This window comes from Eleginops maclovinus, chromosome 20, assembly GCF_036324505.1.
Source record: "Eleginops maclovinus isolate JMC-PN-2008 ecotype Puerto Natales chromosome 20, JC_Emac_rtc_rv5, whole genome shotgun sequence".
In the NCBI taxonomy this organism is placed as follows: domain Eukaryota; kingdom Metazoa; phylum Chordata; class Actinopteri; order Perciformes; family Eleginopidae; genus Eleginops; species Eleginops maclovinus.
The window spans coordinates 15,310,780-15,338,764 of record NC_086368.1 but is presented as its reverse complement, the minus strand read 5'-3'; the positions used below and the strand labels follow the sequence as shown (position 1 = coordinate 15,338,764).

Here is a 27,985-nt window from a genome sequence, read left to right as displayed (position 1 = left end):
AAAAACACATTTTATTTACATAAATTACAAGAAAGCACAAACTGGTACACCAAAATCTACATTAAAAACGTCTTGTATATATTACATTTAACAGATTTACTATAATTTACTCCATTGTTGCAAGTAGAATCTTCAATAAAAACAAGGGCTATATATATAGACGTTATTGGCATCTCATTTCAATTGCTACGAGTCAAAGAACAAAATAAAAATAATCAGGACATTGTACTCACAGCACTTTGAGGACAAAAAAGTCAGGACGATCGTCTGTATGACCTCTTTAATATTTGAGACACCTGATTCAGGACTAGTGATTATATAACTCTTTACAATGCTTGGCAAAGGAACTCTGTTGATCTTCACAAGGAAGACGTTGTTGAGTCCACCACTTCTCGTCCGTTACACACAGTAGGAACAACATTGGAGGCTGATGCTGTAAACCATTAAAAAAAAAAGAAGTTATTTAGGATTACAAAAAACAATACAGATACAGAAAATAGCAAATTCTACTTGCCCTTTCAACTTCCACTAAGCTATTCAGCAGTTGATAATCAAGTAATCAATTATATTAAATCTGTTGACTTGTAGTTATATGTGTCTCTATGAAAATGTTCAAAAATAATTTGAAAGCTTATGTTTTTTTTTTGTTGGGTGAAGCGGCAAATAGATACAGCATATAGTATCACGATATTCTTTGCATTGTAATGTTGTGTCAATGCAAAGAAAGACGCCAAGAAACAATATTTGATTAAATATTGAAAATACAGATTAAACTTGTTGGTATCAATTGCTCCTTTAGTCCACTAGATGGGGCTGCTATGATGGAGTCAAACTGAATGAAATGGAGTTGTAGAAAGGTTATGAATCGAAATATTTAACAATATATCACAATACTCTGCATAACGCAGGGCCACTGGTCATTTCCACCCATAGAAATTACATTTCACTGGAACAAGGTTCTGTATTTTATCTTGGGTATATTTCCAAATGCTTTGACTCAACTGATCCGAGCATGATTCATAAAACAGTATGAAGGAAGTTTGCTTATTATAGTTATAGAGTAGTCATGAAAATGATATAACATTACATTTCAGTTGACTTCTGAGTATGGTTTTATTCTTTTTGGCTATAAGCTTAGCAGTGACTATGATCATGTTGTTGAATGTTAAGTGGTACCTTGAGAGAAACTGGAGCCTTGGCCAGTGGTGACGCTGAAGCGGGTGGTGGCCACTCTGAGAGAGCTGACATTCTTCTGTGGCTGGAACAAGATGATGTGGACTTTGGGAGCGAAGAGGCAGCCCAGCACCACCGACCCACTCAGACTGACAGAGATACACATGGTGGTTGTCTGCACCTGAAGGAGAGGTGGGACATTTGCAGATATTACTCAGTGATTTGAGTTAAGAAACCAAAAAGTGAACACATATTTCTAAATTTCTAGAACATTAAAAGGATTCCTCCAGTATAACTGATCCAAAATAAGCAGTCTTCATTTCACACAGTATTAATATTCACACACAGCTCGAGTCCCAGCGTTAATAATAGATTTATTTGTGTGCAATTTTTTGATATTAGTGTATTAGATGATCTACTGAGATGATTTGACTATGAAACAACCAGATTTTTTTAATTAAATCTACTCATGCTGAATCATAGTAGAATTGACATTGGGTTGAGTCCAATTTGCTGTACAAAAGCATTAGTTTTAATAAAGAAGGGGCTCAGAAATTAGGAGAAATATATATATTTTATAACTGACAGAACTGAATCAAAGTAAGGTGCAAAAGAGGAGGAAAGACTGTGACTGATAAAGTGAGGTGTTAAGTGATCTGCTTATTTGCTTGTCAGTCAACTGCTCACGCTCTTTTTCCCCGCACCCTGCCCACATCCTGCTATGTATCACCGGCCTGCTCCTTCATTTCCAATTTCTGTGCAGATATTTTCTTTCTTCTGGATAACAGAATACAGCCCAGCATTGTGTGGCAGATCAATCCAATTTTCACACGCCACAGCAGGTGTCTGTTTTCACTCTGAATGCTAATGTTGCTATTAAAATAATGGGGGCACCAAACATTTTACTTTGCACACCAAAAAGATAACATGATTAAAGCTTAGTGACACAAAGTAAGCTTATCCCATTTTTATTTACACAATAGAGTTAAATCATCTTAAAAATGTGAATTGGGTTTCTTACTTTTTCAGAATAAAAAATGTGTAATTATTAGAATAGTATTGGACAATTGATTATAAAAGATACAAACAAAGGGACTAATTAACAAGATATGTATAGGAAATAATGATATATTTGATGTGTTTGCAACTTTGATATCACTGACTAAAGTTCATGATATACCGTGTAAGTGTAATACAACTACACTACTGATTTTATCTCTGTATTTTCTTATGTGTGGTGTAGATCCCATGTGCCACATCATGCCACCTCATAAAGTAGAAATACTGACGCACTGACTAATTTTTGAAATTCTGCGATCACAGCTTTTTCTTTCCTGTATATCTGACCTGTATATTTTCATACATTGAAAAAGGAATAAATAAAAAGGCAAAGTGACAGTTCACACCTAATAATCTAAGAAATACCAAACTGCACACAGCCTAAATGTCCTGTACTTCATTCAGAAACAATTTTGAATAAAACCGGGGACCGCAGTCTATAGGAACGACCTGGTAAGCGGTTTTAATAATTCACAAGATGTTGCTTTGGAAAAGCAGAGAACAAGGAATCTGCCTTTGCAATAGTATCTCTCCAAATGTTTTCTGCTTGAGTGTGGGGGACAGGATGTAGAGCATGACTGCAACGTTTTCTGCTTGTCTCTGTTCACTTTTATAACTTCGCAGGTATTATTTTATTATATGAGTACTGCTGCTTCGGATGTAGAAAATATTGTCTGCTGTTTTCAGGTAGCTTTATTCCTCCAGAGAACCTCACGGCATAGATGAGATTCTTCCTATTATTAGGCTTTGTGCTGCACATATTAAGCTTTATTGTATGAACCACACACAAGCCAGTCATGTGACATAGACTTTGAATTCATTCACTGATGGATATGTCAGTGGAAAAATGTTGTTATTCTGTAAATAGCCTTAACACATGAGTGAGGTTAATGAGCATTTATTGTTAAAAATAACAAAAAATTCTATCACACCTGATCCCTACTGGTTCAATTTCTAGATATTTTCCTGGTTGAACTCTTTCATCAAACACGGTAAGAGATGTTTTTTGCACTTTTTCCAGTATGTGTGAGATAACGCTCTTAAGGGGCTCTCTGCTATTTTAGAGACAAAAATGCTTTGGTGTTGATTTAAACCAAGAAGAAATGGCCAATGCTGGCCTACAGTGTGAGGAGAGCCCTTTCCCTCAGGGTGTGTAGAACATCCTCAATAATTGATAGGATAATCAAAAGTGTTATTCATGGTTCAGTAGTAGTAAGTCTGCTTTAACATTTCATGACATACCACAATCAAATATGTATTTGTTGTTCATCTGACTATTTGCATCAGGCTGTGACGACATTTTGAGAGGTGGTGTAAAAAAAAGTAGCAGAGCACTAATAACATGTCCCTGCCAGTGAAAAACTAGAGACACTGTGCCAAGTCAATTGCTTCAGTAATTATTTATCGGTCAAAGGGGATCTCTGCGTCCAACTGATGACTTTCTGGCTGTGAATGGCTGCCGCTGCCTGGAGGGCCTGGTGAAGGGTTCCTCTGAGCCTTGCTGCAGTCCCAGGACAGAGGGCACAGCTGGGACTCAGCATCCCAGTCCTTCACACTCCATTCCACACAGCTACGCACAGGGACACACAGGGACGTTCAGTCCTCATGGTCTCGCCCACCTTATCCATGTTTCTGCAGAGGCGCTTCTGTCGGGGGATTCCTCTGTCTTTTTTCTCCCTTCTGCCTCTCTTTCGCTGCTTGCTGTTCAGACCCCAGAGGAATAAGAGCCCACGACTCAGGCCACCCTTTGCTCTGAAGTTCTATCCATTCACTGTACAGTATGTCTCAGCACACAGGGTCAGGGACTGAACACTGTTTATCTTGTCAGTCTCCGTTTTGCTTTGGCAACCCACTGTGTAGGTAAGCACTAGGAAGATTAAATGTTCAATTAGAGGCATTTCTGTGGGTTGCTTCAAACCTTCTTCATTCAGCGTAACATGGAGTTATTGAAATGGTGGGGCTGAAGGGATAAAATCACTTCCTGTCATACGTTTTTACTTCAGCGGAGTTTTCAAGAGCTATTTTGTTAATTTAAAACAAACATTGACTCTATGTTGTTTTGTTATGAGGAAAAACCTAGATCACAAAACATTATGGCAATTATTCAGCCACTACGGGTTTGGTTGTACGGAAAATAAGATATTTGGCTGCTTGTTACACTTCTCCATGGTTTAAGCATGCATATTTTATAATTTGCTCTCACTTCATTAATGTTTTAATTTTGAAAGTAAACTAAGAGTGGTCAAGTACTTATCTTTGGGAGCTCATGAAAATCCGAGGCTCATTATGAAGAATTAAAGATGCTATAAGAAAGAATAAATACTCCTAAGAGCCAGAGGCAACACAGACACGACTGACTACTGAATCAATAATAGCCAGCATTAATTTGTGATTTCATGCATATAAAATCAAATTCAACACCAAAAGAAGTCATTAGCTGCCATATCTGCTCAGACCTAGAACGTAAAGCAATCTTTGCAAAAACAAAAAAAAGATTTAGGAAAATAAAAAGAAAAGATTCATTGATAAAATAAACATGTTGTGATTATTTATGAAGCATGTAAACCCTAACTTGACTCACCCTGTAGTCACTTGCAGTAACGTAGAAAATAGGCTGGAAAGCCAGCCAGATGATGCAGGTGGTGTACATGGTGAACCCGATGAACTTGGCCTCATTGAAGTTCTCGGGGCATTTTCGGGTCTTGAAGGCGTAGACCGTGCAGAGGATAATGAGGATGCAGTTGTAGGTGAGAGACAGGAGCATGCTGGAGTCCTTGCTGTTACACTTAAGGGTCACCACGTCTCTCCTCTCCGGGCTTACTTCCTTTCTCACCCCTGGGCTCTCCACCAGAAGCCAGAATACCACTACTACCAGCTGGCAGGAGATCAAAGCACCGCAGATGGCAACCTGGGAGGCCGGGCTGATAAATCGAGGCCGCTGCGCTCCATCCTTCACCCCGCTGAAGATCCGGGCAATGCGATTGGTCTTGGTCAGGAGGGCTGAGTAGCACACAGCAAATGAAGTGCCTAAGCCGAGCCGACGCAGTGTACAAACTGCCGTGGATGGTTTGGCTATGTAGATGAAGGTCATGCAATAACACATCAACACTCCCAGCAGAAGAATGTAGGAGAGCTCACGGCCACTGGCCTTCACCACAGGTGTCTCATTGTGTTTAAGCAAAAGACCAATGACGAAGAGCGTACACATCATCCCTAGAAAGGAAATGGTGACGGGTCCAATGGCCCAGGCATCTTCCCAGCGGATGTACTCCTCAGGCAGATCATAACAGCCTGTCAGGTTGCTCAGAGGCCACTGTCCAAATCTGCACTCAGCACAGGTGAACTCATCCTGCAAATACTGGTAGGGCTGACAGGGGATACAGATCCAGCAGCACACATCTCCAGGCTGCATACTCTTCACCTCGTTCTTCCTGCAGGGGTCACTGCACTGGGAAGTGGGCACAACCTGGCTGGCCCAGGGGATCAGGCTGGTGTTCAGGGTCAGGCTCTGAGCCCAGTAGCCTACTTTACGGTACACATAGTTGCCATCTTCTTTGTGGTAGTGGAAAATGTTGTAACGACCGAGACTGTCCCCAAAGGTGTCAAAGCGGACCACATTCTCTGTGTCTGGTGGACGAAATGGCGCTGAAGGTGAAAATAAAACATCAGTGTTAGAAATAACAGGTGTCTATAACAAGGTCATTGTATCACAAGTACAACTGCTATTTACAAACTGTGAAAGCAAGGCATGAATATCAATGTTTATTAAATGTACGACCGTTTTGGAGCAACAAGGCTGTACATTGTACTATAAACTCTTGAGGTAAATGTTTCTGCAAGTGCAATGTCATAGAACATTTATCTCTTTGCTTATTATGTATGTCAGCTGTCACTTTATTTGTCTCATGGCATAGACTGAGACGGAGCAGTGATTGTGACAGGACACAGGTGCACATTGTCAATAAACATGATGGACACCACAGTTTGAATCTGTTTAAGCTGATGGAAAGATCCTGGATTTAACACTAGATTTGAGATGGACGGATTTTCCAGACGGATGGACGACAAATATATAAAGTATCATAATATATAATAAAGTATATGTTATCTATTACATCTGATGATTTTTAAACATGTAGTTAGCGGTCCACCTTTTCTGTGTTTACTCCTTAGGGTTTAGCAATGCCTTTGGGGAATGACTAATTTAGGCCTTTCATCCAATTCATGGTCTCTGGATAGTAGAACCCTTCGGGTATTTTTTTTTTTTCCACAGAAAATATGTGAAGAGCAGAAAAGCACAGCTGGATAAAGGCACACTGGTCCTCTTCTATCTCCCAACAATGAAAATGACATTCTTTACATAAATCACATGCTCTCAGTTTCATTTACCAAAGTGAGAGCATTATTGTTGGGTCTGTCACTTGGGATGTGTGATACTATAACAGGTTTGTGTTGCAGCTTTGTGTAGACAAACAGGAAACAAGGATTGGTTTCCTTATCAGTATCTGCTCTGATCAGTCTTTTTTGAACTAACAGTAAGTAAAGATGTGTGAAAAAAGGAGCCTGCAGGCACGAGGGTAAGGAAATAGCTTCATCTTTGCAAATTGAATAATTACAGATATTATCGCAGATGCAGTGTATAAACATGTGGAAATTATTCTTGCACTAATTTAACATCTTATATGAATTCGTACATTGAATCTTAATTGATATAAAATAATTCTGATGCCTCCAGTTCATGCAGAGTGATTTTATATTGAGGTTTGAATGGAGTTTCATACAGATGACAGAATACTGATGAGAAAGGAATCTGTTTTACATAATAAGACCGCATATCTGTTAGCGCCTTTGTAATAACAGTAGTTCATTAAGATTTCACTCACCTTCAAACTTGACCTTGAGAATGTAGTCCCTGTAAAACTTCCTGCCGTTGCCAGGTTTAAGAGCCTCACACACCTTGGTGGAGTTGGGGCACAAGGCCTGCCTCATGTTATGTAAGGCAGTAGCCATTGCATAGACAGCATTCACTACGAACATGATCTTGGATTCTGGCTGAAACGGTGTCTCGCTGAGTGAGTGCTTCCCACAGCCAAGGTCATGGAGGCTGCATTGGAACTGGTTTTCCCAAAACTCTCTGAACCAGGGATTCCTGGTGTTGTTGTACGGGTGCAGGGCAGTGAAGTAGTCATTGAACTGGGGGATGCCATAGGAAGCCAGCTCGATGGTGAACGCCCCGTCGGCAACAGCTTCACTGCCCCTCACCACACTCTCCTGTGCTCCCCAGCCATCACTGGCCACCCAGGTGAAGCTGACGTTCATGCGGTTGGCTGCCACCAAGAGCTCGCGGGCGTCCTCGCTGCGTGTGAACAGGATCACCACCTTGGCATTGGACTTCTGCTGCAGGGAGCGGATCACATTCTCGTAGCTCCAGCGGCTCATGGAGCGGCTCACCTTGGCCGACGTGGCAATGCAGATCTGGCGGGCACGAGCCTCCTGCTGGAAGGCGTCAATGCCAGTCTCACCATAGTCACCTTCTGATGCCACGGTGGATACATACGTCCAGTTGAAGTAACGCAGGATCTCTGCCATGGCCTTGGCCTGGTAGAAGTCAGGGGGCACGGTTCGGGCAAAGAAGTCATAGCGGGTCTTGTCGCTGAGCTTGGCACTGGTGGAGGCATAGCTGATCTGAGGGATTTGGAAGAGGCGCAGCAGGTTGGCCACCTGAAATGAGGGAAGGACACTATGATTATGTTTGTTTCCGAAATCAGACTTCACATAATACAAAAAAACCTTAATTGGGTGCTGTTAGTACAGATGAACAGGCAGACTATTATGATATGTTACTTTGCAAATTGCTCATCAACTCATAACACTTTACATAGAAAACATACCCCTGCCAACTGGGGCCATATTTCTAATTGCTCATTATAAAAATAAAATAAAAAAACACAACAAAATGTTTCCCCTGCAGATGCAATTAGCTCACTCCAGTCTCTAATTTCTTCACAGGATCCCTGCTGGGTCTTTCACAACTTTAACTCTCCTGCTGACTGAGGGACACGTTTCTGCATTTAACAACTATGGGATTGACAGTGGACCTTTTTCTTTTTCTTTTTTTATTGCTGTAAACAATTGCAAGTTATTGCTCTGCTGTGGAGAAGACAGAGGAGTACACAGGGAGAGACAGAGATGGGTTGAGGGCAGGGAATGGGAAATGAAAGGGCAGTAGGTATCAAAGGGTCTTGAAACTAGGTTTTCTAAGTTTTGGCAGTGTTGTGACACTGCGCACAGTGTGCAGAAGCAGTTACTGCCTAGCTTTTGCTTCAGGCATTTTTGTGGAAGCCTAAGGGGAGCCCATCTGATCAGTCAAAATCTGGTTGACTTTAATGCCGACTCTCACACCAGCTCCCTAAGTCATGGCACAGCATCTTGAATGCCAATGAATCATTCCTGAGAAAGTAAAAGAGGAAACTCTCGATATATACATTAATTCCCGCTGAATTTATTTTATCAGTCCTATATTGAATAACTACATTATGGGGGCAGGACAAAAACTACTTTAATTTAATCCCGATTAAAAGACACTCATCCTGTACAATTTGATATAAGATGTTCACTATAATGTGACCCACATTTGGCTATTTAAATAGGCTCTTTTGGCAGCCAGGATGAAAAATACAAAGCTGTCACAACAATTACCAAAGCATTTGATTTGAAAAGGGAATACCAAATATATGACAAATACAAACCAAATGCTCTAGGAGAAAAGTAAGGTAGAGTTAAACTCAGTAAACAGGCTCTTCTTGATTAGTATGTATCCTCGCTCAAAGAGAGGGCAGTACACTGAGACATCGCAACAAATCTAGTGTGATGTGCCTCAATGGATATTAATCATAGGATCTTTGTTATTCTGCAGGATCAGAGAGATGCATATTAAATGAGCCAATGGCAGTGATTTCCAGACCACTAGATTTATTGGAATTAATGAGAGAACATTCTCAGGAAAAAGAGATTCAACAGCACAATCAGGAGCGACTGGACTTGATTTTTCACCAGCACCCAAACAAAGTCATAGAGAAGTGATGTTGAACAAAATGAAAAAATCTTAAGAATGAGCATTTCATATCAGAGCAAAAGCTGCTTTTTTTGCAGGTCATCTGGAGGATCAGATTAGTCAGACAAGCTAATAATCACATTTTTACATAACATTGTACACCTCCTTAAACCGCCTTGACAGCCTTTTTGACCATGTGGTGAGACAGCTGGCGGCCGTGCGCTCATCTCTCAGACGGAAAATAAAAAACCTCACACCCAATCCTATATTAAAAAAAGGGCCAAACCAATAGTTCTCACAAGGGTTTTCATTAAAATTCCCTCACAATCGAAAACCTTCCACAACAAAAAATGTGCTTGCGTTGTATACTTTTTTTTGGCTTTATTGGATTTGAGTTGTGTGTTGCTTTCAAGACTCACAGATATGTCACATATAAGCATTCAACAACTTTAATTCCAGTCCACACATGAGTTCTCTCCATTCATAAAAACACCTGCTAATTGAGGACATTATATTAGTAGAAAGGTTCGGAATATTAATCATTTTATTGACAAAAGTTTTATCAAATCTAGAAGCAAGATGTCCTCAAAATATATTTATGATTTTTATGCGCTAAATAGAAATTCCTGAGTTCTTCTTGCAAACATGTTTTCTTTGATCTCTTAGGCTACTTCAGCATTTATTCAGAGAATAAAAAGGAGGATTTTTAAGAAGCAGTGATCACTACAAACCATTACAAGAAATACCTTTCTATCTAACCAATAAAATGTAATGGTCATGTAAGAGTGAAATATGTGTGCAATTAAATAAATAATTTACTGTAACAACTTCTTGTATTTGCTATGGTAGAATTTTTTGTGTGGACACACTCTGGTTCCTGTTGGTATGTTGAAATACAAAGACAAGTTAGAAATGCTGGGCGGGCTCCTGTAGGAAAAGGTACAGGAGGTTCTGCAGGGATTTGAAACCAGGCCAGTAAGACTACACTCAATTCTTAAGATGAAGTTCTTACCCATATCTGAGCTTTGAGTCTTTATAGATAAAGAAGGCACAGAACACAAAAACTGTATATTAGCAGTTTCACGTTTAAGTTGAGGTTTGCATTAAACATTTAAAGCAGAAGGAACGGGACAAAGGGAGATGCCAGGCATAGTTGTGTTAATGTGATCATTTTCTCCACACAGGTATAAAAGTAAAAAAAGAAATGTACATTTTTCTGCAATTTGGCTCTGCTTGCGGTTGTGAATGAGTAATAGAACTGCAGCGTATTAAGGCAGCTGAATGCCAGTTTAGTAATCCACTTACATGTGGTTTATGGAGGTTATAAAGCACCATGCCAGACGTGTCACCAATACAATGGGCTTATTGGAAATCATTATATAGATGTTCACATGGCTTATATGAAAAGCCAAGACCCTTCCACCTGCCAGGGCCTATGACTGACACACGTGTAGAGACCATAGTATTTGTTAAGAAAAAAATAATATTAAACAGTATTACTATTCTGGAGTCATTTAACTTTAGTAGATATGTTGGTGTCATAAATGGAGCATTGTGGAGTTAGGGATAGACAGTGACAATGTTCCTCTTTTCCACCTCCTATTATTCTATATGAACTTGTTTTGTGATGCACCTCCACCTCAGGCCCACAGGCTAACTAGTTACAACTGCACAAGGATCCTCTTCCAGAATCTCAACTGTATGGGTTCAAAAGAGGTACAAGAGTCCTGGAGCTAAGGATAATAGAGGACAAGAGGAGTAGACAAGAAGAGCTTGAGGACTTAATTCCATGACACCAGGCAAGCTGAGCTAAAAGGGAGGGAGATGCGCAATGCTTTAAGGGGTTTTTGTGTCAAGTTTACATCCTGCGGACATTCTCGCTCAGCGATTTGCGCTTGGAGGGGGTTGTGTCTTCCTGCCTGTAGCTGCAATTTTAAGAAGGCTGTGAGAGTGTGTTTCTATATTTGTGAACCTCCTTCATTGAAAGGAACATATTGTTACATATTAATAACAAATTGAAAAACTGATCTTAATGAAATATCTTGATGTCATTTTGTATTTCATTCTCATTCCATCATCATGCGTTCCTGTTTCAGCTGTACAGTAAATGTATGCAAATATGCATGTGTGTACACTGGAGATTAAAGAGGTAAACAGTCTAGTTGACATTCGTTCTATGTAATTTAGTCATTATGTCTTACAATATAGGTACATAAGGCGATCAGACTATTTGACACGCATGTCCGATATCAATTATTCCACCTGAAAGAAAAAACCTGTAACAAATGTTGTGTGTTTGCCGTACTAGAATAAACCAAAAGGCATTGCTTATTTTCATTCAGACCAAATAGGACAAGAGGGATACAAATTGAGGATTCTTTATAATTTTGGTGATTTCATAAGACTAAACTGCAGGTATCTAATAAGGAGTTACCATTAGCAGCACAGCAGGGCTTACAATCCCACCCATTCAGCTTCAGGGATCATCCTGCATCAGACAGCATCTTATTTAATTATGAAAATTAAGAAGTGCCCTTTTGTGGCTTTGCACTACAGGGTCGGTTACTGAGCAGATTACTGTGAGGGTGGTTTCATTTCAAGCAATGAGAGCAAACAGGACCCGGTAGCTGCATTTGACACAGAGACACCGAGTAACAGGATGTTCTTTTCAGCTGTCGTATACTGTTTTTATACAGATACCCAGAGGCACAGCCAACACCATGTGCTAGCACAATTCTGCTGCCATGTGAAATGTCAAAATACAGTTGTATAACACATAAAGATAAAAGCTCTTTATATATCCTAAAGACTTCCAAATGTTTAATTTTAAAAAGAAAGAAAGAAAGAAAGAAAAGAAAGAAAGAAAGAAAGAAAGAAAGAAAGAAGAAAGAAAGAAAGAAGAAAGAAAGGGAGAAGAAAGAAAGAAAGAAAGAAAGAAAGAAGAAAGAAAGAAAGAAAGAAAAGAAAGAAAAGAAAGAAAGAAAGAAAGAAAGAAAGAAAGAAAGAAAGAAAGAAAGAAAGAAAGAAAGAAAGGAAGAAGAGGCAGAGTTGGGGCGATAGTCAAATAACAGACCTAAAGGTATACAGGAGCAGAGTACATAAGAGACTCAGTGAGTGTCCTGGTCCAGGAAATATCAGGCCTACTTTGTAGAGATGTCATGATTTTTTTTCTACATGAAAAGCCCATCTGCTCCTCCCAGAAGACTGTCTCAGTGTGCTTCTACAGCAATAACACTGTATTCCCAGCGCAGCAGTCCTTAGCTCACTCAGTATCACACATACAGCCCACTGCAGTGCCCTAAAACACACATTCAAACACATACATGCGGCATAGTGAGTCCATGCATAGTGTAGTATGCCGTGGATCATTATTAGTTTATTTCTTATGATTTAGTTGCCTGGCAACGGCTTTAACAGGGTGAAAATACAAACTGTTGGATACCTAGAGCAAGGATGTTTTTTGATCAGGTCCTGCCCCCTCATCCTGCTGGATAATATGAATCTCCTTTATGCTGCAGTCCTCTTTCAAAGCCTGCAGCCATGCAACCATTCAGACCACACCACATGTTAAGCTATAGATGTACTTCCTTTCATTTACAATGTCAGTAACTCAGCTTTGTCGTCCACCTGCATTCATCTCGTTCATTTTCTCTGCTGCTCAGTATGCATTATCATCTTTTTATCAGTTCCCTTTGTCATACGAACATCACAGACATAATATAAAGGAACCTGAAGGAAACATGTTACATTAATAGATTAGATTATATCTTAAACTAGTAAACAACATGTTTCAACTAAAAATCAAAAAAACAGACAACCCAAATTGGGGATCAGTTTACTCTACCCCATGCTGTCATTCATATCTAATAACTGCACAATGGTCATGATATGTATTTCATCTGCACAACCAGTGGCTTCTACCAAACCGCTGAATAATCCAATCACATGTGAATTATTTACGCTTTCAGGAGCACGTTACTTACTTTTACCAATGAATAATGCATTTTCACTGCATGGCTTTACTGATATGTTTCATCATTATTGTTCTCTCTGGCATGAATTCTGTCATGTGTGTATCCATGTTTAAATCCTTTCTATGACTCATATGTGCTTCAGAATTTGGCACTGTCTACCTGCAGATGAAGACAATTCTATAAATAGGGTTGTTTGTGGGGGATAAAAGATGAGATTCTTGATCTCTCTGAAAGCCCATACATTTCCGTTATTATTCAGCTCACACAGTTTAGTCTGCAAATGTCAAGCAACTGTGTTCATATCAGAATCAATCTTTTTACTTTCCAGCATGCATCCTTGCGAGTGTGTCTCATTTGTCACTGAATATGACCCCATCTCAACAAAATATTCCAATTAATTCACAAGGTACCTTTAAACTATAGTAACTTCATCCAAATACCCTGGAATAAGGCAGGTTTCCATTCCAGACGGCGATCTCTGTGTGCTGCTCGGAAAGACAGGAGTAGGTTGTTTTATATTGATTAATCAGACGGGTTACAGAAATGTCCTCTATCCGTGTTTCATGACTGAGAATAGTTATTTTGTGAGCATTTGAGTGTTTGACATTCCAGAGGTGTTGTTTCACTAATGCGCCCTGGTGATTATGATGTTTTTCCTCTGGGATGCTCTCTTACAAGTGAGTCATATTCAGCAGCAAAGACAGCCGTCGGGGTAACAAAAGTGGAGTCCTTGCCATGTATTAATGAGCAGCCAGCCCCGAGGCTAGTTGTTCCTGCACTGTAATTGTGGAAAATATCATATATCATCTCTGATTAACCGACACCTTTAGGACAATGAGGAGTAACAAGGGTGATTTTCTCCCTATAATGCAGCTGCATCCAGAAAAAAATCTAATATTCAATGCAGTCCAACAGTGTTCTGAGGATTGTTTTTGATTAAAGATTGCTTTCAGTATGCAACAACCTTAAGGTTAACATGTATGCTGTAGTTGCTGCAGCTCTTCACACATGAAGAGAGATGCTGGATGTACTGAACATGTCATTGCAAGGTCATTACACTCTTTGCACTGATTACCAACTGTGTAGATAGACCACAGGGAAGATGTTCAAGGCTAAACACTTCAATTGCATGAATATTTCTACAAGTACATTCATTTAAACTGTCCAGATGGCATCACAGACCTCCCTGTGACTGTTTAAGATGCAGGCTTTTATTGTAAAATGGTTTGTGGCTCACCACCCCCCCCCCCCATGATGATATCTGCCTGTCACTGTGTCAGAGTTTCTGTGAAACATGATCTCTTGTTCGATCCCTCTACATCCTCTGTGCGCGGGCACACCCCTGCCAAATCACCAGACAGTCCAGCAGCAACCACAGATGGGCAGGACAGGACCTAGCTTGTGAAAGCGTCATAGAACTTCGCCTCCACACTTTACTCAATCTGTGCCCATGTAACGCCAGCACGGCTATAGGCCTGCCGCCAAATCCGCCCCCCTTATCTGCAATTGTCACACCACAACACCAGCAGCAGAGCAACACACTGCTTAATTGTGACAGATTTAGACAGCACTCTGCGTTCTCACCACCTGTTAGTTCACCATGTTACACCATGTCACCATGGCAATAAGGGTCTTTCAACTAACATTGTTAGTTGTCCAGTAACTGCCATGCCTTCGGGGTGAAATACACACGTCTGCAGAAGGGCAAACATGGAAGACTTTCACACAGCCAGGCTGGTTCACCCAAAGGTCTGACTGGCTATAGATTATGCACCGAGCAGGCAGCTAAAGGACAGAAAACATTATCTGGAGATCGTAAAGTAACATTCAGCGGCAGCACAGAAATGCCACACCTTGTCCCATATTGACATCTTTCTGTAACAGCATTTCCCCAAAACTAAATTTGCACCTCGGCTTCTTTAAAAAAAAAAAAAAAAAGTGCACATCCAACACAGCAGATCTTTAAAATATCTAGGGGACAAATTATTGATGCAAGGAAATAATTTATTTAAAGGAAAGACAGTGATGAACAGTTCCAGGCACTATGACTCTATTCGTCTTCAATGATTAGCTGGTCACCAACCAGCTAAGAGCTAGCAAACCTTACAACCCAACTGCATTATAATATAGAAGATTATTAATGGTGAGGGAACTGTGTCCTGTGGTGCACTCTTACTGATGAGGAAGATTCAGTGAGGGGCTAGGGCAGACCTCAGACCTCAGACCTCAGACCTCAGGCTTACAATAGTACATCCATAAATTACCACAACACAAGGGCAATCTCTGAGGAGCCCCAGATGCAGGGTTTCAGTAAAATTACAGCTCGTTTATCAAATCTTTTATTTCCAAACTGTCCTTTTCTCCAGGAATCTTAATATAGGTCCTCCCAATCCCTCCTCTTGTTTCCTAGTTGCTCTCTAACAGTGTAATGTTTCATGGCACTGTACTGTACGTTGGCATTGTGTTTTGTCAGCAGGGAGACCAAAACATTTATCTTGGGGCAGAAAAAACAGAGATGTTTGCAGATTTCCAGCATAACACGGGAATATTAAACCTAACATACTGTTAATAGTAGCATTAAATCATTCATATAAAATACATTGTTATCGATTTGTTTTCAAAACTGCTTGAAAATTAATTCAAAAATATGAACAGGTTTTTCAAGCACCACCTTGTGAAAGATGTGTATGGCAGTAGCAGATAGACACTGAAGCAGCCCTTTAATATTTATACTGTTGGCATCCGAGTGCTGACATGTCTTCTGCTCTGTTTTCTACAAATCCTTACTAAATGTATGGAAGGATGCCACCACTTGTCCATTGTCCTGAATCACCCACTGGGAAAAGCTGCTAACAGCGCTCTCCCTCTGTCTATGGTTTATCAATTATCTGAAGCCAATTATTATTTCTCGATGGGCAGAAGTGTGTTTCTGTCTTCATACAAGCAGATATCTCGAACACGAAGCTGCATGTCTCGAGTGAGGTGAACCATACTCTTCAGCAGAGACAGCGAGAGGACGTTCCCCTGGCTGACTGAGCCAGGATGATGAGTTCAAGTTAATGCTTTAAGGCATGTATATTTCTGGGAATTTACCAATCTCAGTTTCACGTGACACACCCATCTCTTTTCACAATGATTTGAAATTATACTGATGTGGCAGCCGCATCACAGCTGAAGATTTGGAGACCCAATTAGCAGAGCTTTCATCACATCAGCGTGAGTGAGCCTAAAGGAGCACTGCTGCTGAGAGAAATCATGCCGTCACTAGTCATCCTGTCAGCCTGTCCCGAGCACAACATCTGTACCACGTCTGCCTCTGACAGGATCACTGCCGAAGTGTGAGTTACCGGGAAAGAGAAAGAGATCTTCTAAATTAGATCAGGCAAGCATATGGGCATACAGGTAAACAGATCCTCCTCGCGGAACTGATACTCATTAAGTCCCTGTGTTAACATCTCGCAAGGGGTAATTGCACATGGTACTTAAGTCTAAATGGACAGTTATGTTACCATCCATCACACTCCCTCTCATACTCTCTCTCTCTCCATCTCAAACCTGTATTAGCTGATAGTTAAATACACATTTTGTAATTACCTGACAAAATATAAGTCCCTTTAAACCAGGTCTTTCATGGCATAAAACAAATGTAATCTTCAACAGTAAACTGAAGCTTAAATATTCTACTGCACATACAATATCTTTCACTCAGTGTGTCTGATTTAATTAATTCCTACCTGAATGGAGACATCACTGTAGGAGCCTCCTATGACCCCGGATATGGCCAGAGGTACGTCATCATGGATGGCATAGGAGCCGTCGGGGCATGTGTACTCACTGTCATCCACTTTGGTGAGGGAGGCCCTGACAAACTCCAGAGACTGCTCGAGAGCGTAGGTGTCTTTAGAGCAAGTGTCCAATATATGAGCTCCCAGTTTGATTCCAGGCAGGATGCGGTCATCCTTGTTGATTTCATCCAGTGCCAGCAGCATGGCCTCCAATCTCTGGATCCCTCTCTGAGCATTGATCTTCCCACAGTCCTCTGCTCCCTCACCCTTCTGGTGCACAGGGAACAGCCCGCCAATCATCAAATCCCCGTCCAATGTGATCTCCCTCTTGGAGTCAGTGGTATAACCCACCACAGGCAAGCCCTGGGCGGCCTGGGCCAATAGAGACACATATAAGCACAGCAGGCTGAGGTGGGAAAGCCAGTGGGGTCGGGGCACAGGGCGCACCCCTAACACAGGGGATTTCCCTGATGACATATCCCTGGACAAGACAAGGTCACTGTCCTGCTTATGGTTCTGGTGAGTATCTGGTTGGCTTTTGATGACGGAGGCTCTGGAGAAAAGAACAGTGAGGCGCAGGAGAACCAGATCTCACAGCACCAGAGTTTTTATTCTGACAGAGGCCATTTACAGCATCAGCCCCATCCTCTTCGTCCTTCTCCTCCTCCTCAGAGTTTTTGTAGATTAAAGCCTGCAGATCAAACACAGAGAAATTCATTCACAGCCTTTGAGATGGAGTACAATGATCTCTTTGTTTCACACACACTTTTGTCTGCCAGTGTCCCATTGGATATTTGACATGGAAAGTGACCTTAGGTACCTAGAAAGGCGCTAAATAAATTAAAATTATTATTATTATTATTATGATCTGCACAAGTGAGTCATATTTATATAATCTGATTTGATTGATAATTGATGTGATTTACAGGACAGAAAAAATAACCACTATAAAAGTTACTATAGCAGCCACCAAAAGTGCTTTTACACAATTAGCGTTAACTTGTCAAAAACATGATCCCTTCCCATGAGTTCACCATCGAGCAGAGTTCACTGAGGGCAACAGAACCATCCTTCAAATGGTTTTCTAATGTTTTCAAAGAACATACGGTCAAGCCTTCAATATAAGAGGTTTCATTTTTATTTTTAAACCCCTTTTGTCCTTCTGTTTCATTGTCTGTCCGACCTCAAGTTACTTCTCTTCTGAGGCAGACGATTGTACAACTCTTTTAAAATCACATGTGCACATGCTCCTCTACACCGAAAGTCTGCAGAGATACCAAATCATGTCCTGAAGGATTGTTTGTCAAATCACATTAACTACTCACGCAATTTAAAAAAAAGACGATTTATGCACAACAAAAGCAAAATCCACATGCAAATCAAAAGAGATTAAGTATTGAAATGCATCTCAAGCATACTAATGTTGACTAACTGTGATTGTATAGAGCTACATTAACTTATTCATTTGTCCCTCTGTCTCATGTGGTAAATCATTTTTCTCAATGCAAAGTGAGATGCAACTTCAAAATATTGTGAGCCTCTCACTCCTAGCTAAAAAAAAACATGTAAGTTAAACAGATGTGACTCATGCTGAGACAAACAGCACATTTTGGGTGTCAGTATTTAGAGTGGAGCTTCTCTTTTCCTTAGAATATAAAAGCATTTTGTATCATTTTTGTGTTTGAAATAAATAAAGTAGGTACTTTTGTCATGTATATCTGGCAGTTAAGACCCTTGGGTCAGCTAAAAAAATGGATTTGCTGGATAGATACTATAGAAGAAAGAAAATGAGGCTGCAAATTACCACAGCATGCCAGAAATCACACTTTAGGGAGCTGTGAATATGTTCTGCTGTAATTGCAATCTATAAAATAAATATGTCAAACTATAAATGATTGAAATACACACATAAATCCAAAATGGCAAAGCTGTTTTTACAAATTCTCTAAATTTATGTCTGAACTTCTACCACGGAGATGTCTTTTGCTTTAAAGTGAAATAGTAGGTCAGAATTGTGATAAATATAGCATCAGTACTATGCAAAGTCACGTCCTGATTTAAGAGACACTGCACGCTGATGCAGATCATGCATGGATTTCAACAGAAGAGACGCAGGGCTCCCGCTCAGTCCTGGTGTCAGTCCCCACAAATCCCAAAGGCTTAATTAAGCAGAGTGTTGAGTATGGGAGAAGTTTATCGGAGTAAATTATTGAGCCAGAATGATCTGTCTAATATCCACTGATACAACAAGTCAAGTTAACCTGACAAGCAGTAATTAACTGTATTAATGATAGATTATTAAACCAGAGCAGGCGGGTATTAATGTTCATATCACTTCCTTGCTCTTCCAAAGTACTGGTTTACCTATTAAAACAATGTACAGCTCCCAACAGGAGTCAGACTGCAGACCTCTCTCTCTCTCTCTCTCTCTCTCTCTCTCTCTCTCTCTCTCTCTCTCTCTCTCTCTCTCTCTCTCTCTCTCTCTCTCTCTCTCTCTCTCTCTCTCTCTCTCTCCTGTTGTTTCCATGGAAACTTCCCAGTAGATAGAGAGGGTGAAGAGGAAGTGGAAGACGGACCAAGACAAGTGGGCCAGTCTGACCATGCATGGTGCTTGGTCCTTTGGGAGAACAGGGAAACCTGCGCGGTGAACTGAGCAAACTCATCCGACTCCAGTCACAGCTTCTCTCCTTTTGTATTCCCTCTTTTCAACACGTCTCAAAAAGAACAATATCTGAAGGACGCAAGCCTCTGTTTCACACCGCTAATGCTTGACTGCCTTAGAGGTGCGTCCGGTGCAAACACTGCAGTCTTTTAAACATAAATAATATGTGGCATGTATTACATTTGATGAACCAACAGTGAAACGTGGGTACTTTATCTCCCACACAAAATAAGTGTGTGGATTTCCTTTTGCTCCCTCAGCAGCTTGTCAACAAGTGAAAGTCCATTGTAACAGCCTGCACATATGGGCAAAGTCATAGTACTTCCCTCACTCAAAGAAAAATAAGGGATTAAAATTGTGTACTACAAGAAAGTTTTATGTTCCTGAGTTTATCCTAGTTGGACAGTGGCTCTGCAGCGTGGGAAACATTGGCGCACAAGCAGTAAATGCCAAATGGCCAAATAAACAACAAGTCTGAGCTGTAAGCTGGACTAAATGTGTTTATCTTTAATATAATTCTGCAGTGAAAAAAAAGCTGCCAATAACACTAGTAAAGCACTTAAGCACAAAGCCTCCAGAGAGAATGGTGACAAAAGGATTTCTGGCTGACACGTTGTCAGTCCCTCCCCCCCGTCCTGCATTCAGCAGGAGACCTGCATCTCACCAGAGGACTCTATTTCTCTCTCTGAGCTTTTGTTCACTGCAGTCAGATATCCAAACTGATAGAGTAAACATCCCTTTTGGAAAATCTTTAGACATAATAACTGAAATGCAAAGTTAAAAGCATAAAGACTGGTGATCTCCATATGTCTTTATTTGATATCATTTTCTCAAAGTGCGGTACTTATAAAGCCACAACAGTTTGTTTGTGAAGGTTCATCTTTGGTTAATTTTGGATGTTTTATTATAAACTCCACTCCCTGCAATAGTAGGACATTTAAAAAGCATGCTTATGCTTACTCTATTTTCATGTAGATTAACAAACAAAATAGCACATCTTTAGTTTGCTGGTTTTGGAACCTTTGGACAGAGATCCTTTCTTACCAGTAATGCTGAGTTAATCTAAATGATGCTGATGCTGTCTTTACATCTGCTGCACAGTTACAGTATAAGAAGGATGTCAATCTATCATCTATGTGCATGAAAGCAAATAATGTAACCTTAAGTGTTGAGTTAATCATTAAATATATGTATGAGGCACACATACCTGGTTATAATTTGTTATGGCTGCTGTGGGTTTAAAAAGAAAACATAAATATTTTTAACGTCATGTCAGATCTGTTTCTACCTCAAATATTTGATCAGAGCTATGCGTAAAAAATGTTGTGGGAAAATGCATTAATGACAGATGCTACTTGCACTATTTAGACTTTAGATGTAATATCCCACCCAGGATTCTGTCTACACGTTAACTTCAAAGAAAAACTATGCCTCTCCTTTTTCCTCTCTCCTCCTATGCAACCTTCTCTATTTCCCTCTTCACCAGATGGCCTTTTTAATTCAAGAGCGTAAAGCCTGCCAGCTTCTCACACACTTCAAACCAGACTGTGTGAAGGAATGGGAGGAGGGGGTGTGTGCGGAAAAAATAATACAAAAACAGATAGCAGATGTGACAGGGCAAGAAGAAGAATAAGAGGAGTGTGGGCAGCTCCGAAAAGAGCGATAAGGGTAGGGTTTGAGAAAGATGCTATACAGGCTGATTTTTTTTATGACACTCATTTGCCCCAGGAGTGGAGTGCGGCATTAATATTGTAATATCCCCCCAGGCGTTAGCAAGTGTTGAACAGTGGAGGTCGTCTACAGTATATGCAGCCCTGGGCCTGGTGAGCAGGTTGGAGATCCCCTGTGGAATGACTTGGAGGCTGGCTAAGAGGAAGCAGAGGTAATGGGAGTCAGGCTTCCCTAAAATCACATTTCCAGCTGACAAAGAGAACGGACGTGTGTGGGGGAAGAAGACTGAAAATGGTCCGCTAATGGGAAAGGAGGCTGAAAAGTGCCCACACACTTACACACAAATTACCGAGCACAAACAATGCATTAAGCTCAAACTCCAGAAACACCTGTGACAAATAAACATCTATGATAGTTTGCTATTAAATATTGAGAAATATTAAAGGATAAGGCTGCTGAAACTCTGTGTTTTTCACATGTTCATCAAATCCCAGGATAAGACCAAAACCAACTATCCTCCTACTTACAGGTTTTTACTGCGTTTGCCTGACATCGTGTATTTCTGTGTTATAAACCACATAAAACTATCCAGCAAGCAATTCCCTGGTGACAGAGTTACCATGAACATGAACGTTGTTTTCATGTAAAGCACATTGTGTAGCATGTTATTATGGATGAATAAAAGTAGTTTAAATAAAGATGGCTTGATTTGAACATGTGCACCGTCAGTTTTGGGCTTATCTCCAGACACTGTTCTGATGCAGTAAATATTTACTACAGAACCAACAAGTGCAAATATTAACAACCGGCTAGAAAAGTCCCCATCAAGTGCACAATTTAGTCCTTTTGAGAATTGTTTGATAATACAGCAGTTTCAAAACGTTATACGAATTAATAAACCTTTTTTTTAAGTCTGAAATATATATTTATCGCTCTTCCGTGCAGAAAATAACTACAGAGACTTTTGACATTTAGTTTTTCGTCATTTTCAGACATTTTACACTAAATAAAATTCCTACAGTTTTCATCTGCATTACATTTTTCGAAACTAGGACATGAAGAGAGAGTGGTGATTAGAACAAAAGCAAACAAATCCTCACTTTCAAGAGTGGACTTGTCTGTACAACAGGAATATTTACAGGAACTCTTACACGGATTTTCTCTATGAACAACAAGTATACATTTTAATTGAGTTAATGATGCAAGAAAGGTTGACTGGATCGATAATACGCACTGAAGTTACATCAGTAAAACAATGAAATATCTCCTCTAAACAAAGCCGCTGACCTTTTCTGATAAGGTTATTTATACAAGTAGCAATTAAAGACCGATGAGGTCTTAGAGGTTTCGATATTGGTGAAGTAAATCTCATGGCATTTTTGAGAAGCAGCAATTAGGACGACACAAATCAATGTGGCAGCCTGCTGCATCGCTGGACATGTTGACTGTCACAAAATCGGTAAAGATTGTTAACATATGGAAAACAAACTATATAATCCCACATATAATCCACCTCATCCATTTTATGTATGCTTTTCATGCTTCTGGTTTAAAAACAGCCCCGCCCCCCTCCCTCCACCTGTAAAAAGGGAATCCCTTGCATTTGTTCACCGGTCCCCTCGCCTCCCAGGAGCCTCATTCTGCCTCATTCATCAAACATTCATCCTCCCTCTTTGTCTCCCCGAGATCATTACTGAAACGCCTATGATTGGCTAAAACACCATGATGGATGTCTGCTGGTTTTCTTTCAGAGGTTTTTATTGAATCCTTGAATTATTCATCCTCACACCACACTGTAAAAATAGAGTGGCCTGAAACACCAGAGTTTTTGGTAAAATCATTGCAAGTGTTATTCCTGGACTTATGACAGTCGTTAGTGAGAGAATTAAAGATATTGAGATGACAGCTCACATTTTGGTTTTCTATGGTTTTAAATTGCATCATTTACATAAGGAAACATTACAATATCCTAGAGTTGTGAGGATTTGTAAAAGAAAGATGTTTTAATCTCTCTTAAATGAGTTCTAGCCTTTTCAAAACTAAAGTTAGAGTGAGTCGTGATGTGAGGGAAAAACACCGCGCACGATTACACATTGCTATTTCTACCTCTACTTCACAGAGCCTTTCTAATGCCTTTTCAAATATTATCTCATTTTTATTCACCTATCCACTATCAACGAAAACACATTTGTGAACTTCTGACTGAACACTGCTGTTGATGGATTGAGAGGCTTTTGCAATTTAAAAAAACAAAAGCCGAGGGTGTTTTCTTAAAAGCCCTAGGAAATCCAAAGTGTTTCTGTAAAACATTAAATAATGTATTCAATTCTTAATAAACAATTAAGTCACTTAGTTGATTTTCTTTATCACAACTGCGGGGGTGTAATAATTGTGATATATTTTTTGTTTTTTAATCATATATTAAACAGTAACTCTAACTTGAGGAAATAAGAGATAAAGATAAAATACCACAGCAATGACTTTTCACAAGAATGCTGATTTAAAAAAAAAAGAGCTTGAGTTTTTTCCCATTGGGAGTCACTTAAGGGGTCAGGAGAAAAGTATTTTCAGGCCTTAGGCTGAGGCAAGATCACCCTGGAGAAATAACTCCAATTTATCTGCTCACTACATACAGCCAACAAGGGCTTACTGAAGATATAGCTTTATATTAAAGGGGCAACATATGGCATTCAGGGCATATCTATGATTAAGGGTCCGGGGCAGGATCGCTTGCACAAAGCTCTCAGCATGGATATGGCTAGCAGCAATGGTGCTTCAAATGTTAGTGCTGCATTCACACTATGAGTGATCAACAATGAGGCTACATGTCTTTTCAATAAGTCGAGAGACTGAAGCTATGAACTAACACCGACACATGTAGCTGGTCTGCAGCATGACGCACTACAAATCAAAGTTGGGCAGGACTCAACTATTTCAGCTCTCTAATAACAAAGAAAAGAGTCAACCAATAATATGTTTTTATTTTAACCATCTCCAGCCCCCTCTCCCTCCTCACAATCGTTCCTGGTAAAAAATGGAAGAAAATCATATTGCTACTGCTAACGATATGTACAACTACTTTAATGAGTGCTTAAGAGACAATTCAGCGGTGACCTGGTGACTCTGTAGCTGGCCACGTCTGATTTTGTTGCTTGTAGTGTGAACATAGCAAAACAGTGCTGACAGAACTGACAGCATTAACCTGTGGGGAACAGAAGGGTGGGCAACTATAGCCTTGATAAATCAATGCCAGTTTAAAAACAATACACTAACTCTAACAAACAGTACTCATTTTAGCACAGTTAAGCTCCCGCCACTTTGATGATTCAAGAAACTCTTGCACTTTGGCTCCACTGACTTGGCAGGTCACAAATCTATTGAGGATAAGGACACCACATATTTGACTCACAGAGAGACATGTGTGCCATATTGTTCTTAACTAAGGGCAAAATTATCTGTAAAGTTTATTTTCTAAGTGGTTTTAAATATGGATACTTCTCGATGTAAATATGGATAACAGAGGTGGCAATGCCAAAGACAGGAAAATGTCCTGTTTCTGTCCTTACAGCTTTGACAAACAGCTCATTGGAGTGCCACCTAAGAGATAGACCTAAGAGTTTCATACAAAATAAATTAAAAAGTGTTTACCAATAGTCAAACTTAAAGTTATTGATGCAGCTGAAAGGACTCAACTGGAAACTCTCACACATACATAAAAACATGTAAAGTAGGAATGAGTCATTGGTGGGCAGTGCAGCAGTTCATTTTAATCTGAGTCATACGCACATCATTAATTAATTGTAAGCTTTTATGCTTTCTTTTGAGTAAGTCCAGGCTGAAATGGTTATACTTGAGTAGTAGTGTGTGATTTAGTTAAATGCATGATTTTTGTCAGGACTGCTTTTTTGGTGAATGGTTAGCAGACTTTGTTAACTCACTTAATGCTTATGTTTTTATTTATTTTGTCTGAAAACATTCACATTCGAGTTTTCTTTCATTTTGAATCATTTTTCTATCTTCCATTTTCACTATATATTTGCCTTTCACATAACAGCCACACAACTGTCTCTTGTTAACATTAAAGTAAAGATGTACCACATCTATAAACGCATAAATAAACACCTACATTGGCAGTGGTGTAGAGAGACATTAAATACTAAACAGATGTTATGAGTCGCAGGTGTACTGTATAGACCAGGCTTTATGTGATAAGGTACTGGCAGATATCCAGATATATTGCACCTGCACATGTCTTAGGAAGTACAAGACCATAAGGAATAGTAAGCTATTAAGCGCCCTTATTGATAGGAACGGAGTGATGCATCTTACCGGGTTTTAATCACAGGTATAGCTGGTTGCTAATACAGCCCAAATGAAGCACCTTTCCAAACGCAATGATTCATTTGTTGTTTCTTTTTGCGTTTAATGCGTATAATTTTGCTTTGTTAGTTCTAAAACGTATCCAGCACCCAAAGTAATTAACAGCAACCCCTGTCCGCATGTAACACTGGCAATGAGCCCTCTTAGCATCAAGTGTAGAGTAACAGGTTAGAAATACTGCAATCAGGACTGAGCTGTGGAGGGAGCACACGTCAACCTCTCCCAACTTGTTATTTTTTAGTTTCTGGATTCCGATGATTGCAGTAGAGCTTAGTCTTCTTCAGTGACCTGAATAATTTACTGTAATCAACAGTTTCAGCTGTGAGCGCCAGGCTAAAACATTATTTCAGATTGTAAATCGTACAGAAGGACATGTCGACATGCTTATGTTATAGTGTAAAGAAATAACATAAATGCATGTATAATGTTTATTTTAACACTTTCTCTCTGTGTGACTATAACACGGCGGATGAACTGCATTATGAGGGGGTTTCTATTGTGTTTTTATCTGCTGAACATGCAGCACAGATGCCCCTGGGACTGGAGGAGGCATCCACAGTACATTTTGTTTCCCCTTAATGACTTTGTCCAGGATTAGCGACACAGCCTCGAAATCTTTGCGCCTTGAGGTGTTCCTTTATATTCCTAGTGTGTATAGAAATGTATTTTAAACTCCTGATGACATGATAATTAACGTATTACACTCCATTTATAGCCACAGAGGCACTATCTCCCTGTTCTTGTGTTAATATGCAATAGCATCATGTTCATCTGTATGTATTTGTGTTATCAATTTGTATAATTCTATAAAATACAAAAATAATAGATTTTCATACATTTTTCAGCAGGGTCAAACTATTAAGAAATTACCCCGAACAATAGAAACCAAACGACAACACAATCATCTTGTTCTCTACAGCACCCTGCAGCTCACAAACCAATTTATTACGTTTTTGGCTTTTAAGTTAGCCTTCTAGGTAATCTATTGCACTTTCAAACAAGGAGATTTGCCAAATGACCAACACCGGAGAACTGGTGTTTGTTGTGTGCAGCCTCGCACATGTAGAGGATTTTGCAGTGAAAAGACATTGCTGTAGCAAGAGATGCAAGATTTAGGTCTAATGTGCTGATTTTTTGGTAAACACTTGGAAAAGTGTCAATTACAACAATTATCACATTGACAGTAAATAACATCACGCTCTAAATGTATTCCTCCATTACCTTTGCTTCAAGATTACACAATGTAGTTTAGTGATGTACACTATAAAGATAAAAGGCGAGGTCATCTCCTCAAACCTGATTACATTATATTTAATTCTCTAAAAACCAGCACGTAGAAGTAAAAAAAAAAAAAATGCACCTGCAGGCATTAAAAGCACAAAACTGTCGAGACAAACACAGTCAACATGTCTTACCTGAACAGGGTTCTTCAGTTTCCAGCGCTGCCGTGGGAGGAATGGATAGTGAAAACCCAATGCATATCCTGTGCAGCACTGTTGAGTTGTTAAGCTTTAAACAAGCATGCATGTAAACTACAGTGGAGATGAATGAATGAATGAATGAAGGAGTCGAGAGCGAAGCTGCCTGAAGTTTGAACCGCGTGCAGCTGAGCCGAGTGTTAGGAGCTATCCGTGGTTCTGAGAAAAAAACGAGTCTGTCCGGATACCTGGAGGTCTGATTCTACGTTCAAAAGTCACATTTCCTAAACAAATGCACTCACGCCCACTTAACGGACAGAACGATTATCAGTTTTAGTACTCGGGAAATTCGAGGAAAATTCGAATAAATTCTACCTGTTGTGTAGCAGTGCAAAATCTTCAGAAACTGCAAACAGTAGCTATTGTCAAAAATGATGTAGCCGCAGATGAGCCAGAAACCTGTGAGAGCCTCAACTCAGAAGCTTTAGACACCTGAACAAAGGCGCTTTGCTTTTAGCATAAACAGTCCTGGATTCTCTCTCCTCGCAAATGTGCATTATGTAATTCAGATCGAAACAGATAGAAATCTCTCAGCCGCTTTGTTCTAGTTTGTAAGATGTTGGATCGGATGTGGAGACTCTTTACCAGTCGCTCCCTATTTGTTCAAGCAGTCAGGAGGGGGTATACCGTATTAAAATAAAGATGCTTAGGAGACCGCTCATCTTCAGCGTTGGGAATGTTATTTGGGATCCGCAAACAAGTTGTGACACGGCACGAGAGAGTGTGAGGTCAGTCCCAGATGGCACAGC

At 40.0% G+C, this 27,985-nt stretch overlaps 1 protein-coding gene across 1 annotated transcript; it reads right to left on the bottom strand.

Annotated features, from left to right (window-relative positions):
- Positions 1-41: 41 nt before the first annotated feature.
- grm2a (glutamate receptor, metabotropic 2a) lies at positions 42-27,947 on the bottom strand. Its single transcript, XM_063911075.1, has 6 exons — positions 27,174-27,947; positions 16,995-17,736; positions 7,116-7,953; positions 4,814-5,877; positions 1,177-1,354; positions 42-433 (listed from the first exon to the last, which is right to left on the bottom strand). The coding sequence occupies exons 2-6, from the start codon at positions 17,520-17,522 to the stop codon at positions 360-362; spliced, it is 2,682 nt and encodes an 893-aa protein (XP_063767145.1). The 5' UTR covers positions 17,523-17,736; positions 27,174-27,947; the 3' UTR covers positions 42-359.
- Between the last annotated feature and the right edge of the window lie 38 nt (positions 27,948-27,985).

Excerpts from the sequence above, each read along its gene's own strand:
- grm2a (XM_063911075.1), bottom strand. The coding sequence starts at position 17,522 with ATGTCATCAGGGAAATCCCCTGTGTTAGGGGTGCGCCCTGTGCCCCGA. Across the intron at positions 7,954-16,994 it reads ACAGTGATGTCTCCATTCAG|GTGGCCAACCTGCTGCGCCT; the intron begins GTAGGAATTAAT and ends CCCTCATTTCAG. Across the intron at positions 434-1,176 it reads AGGCTCCAGTTTCTCTCAAG|CATCAGCCTCCAATGTTGTT; the intron begins GTACCACTTAAC and ends AATGGTTTACAG.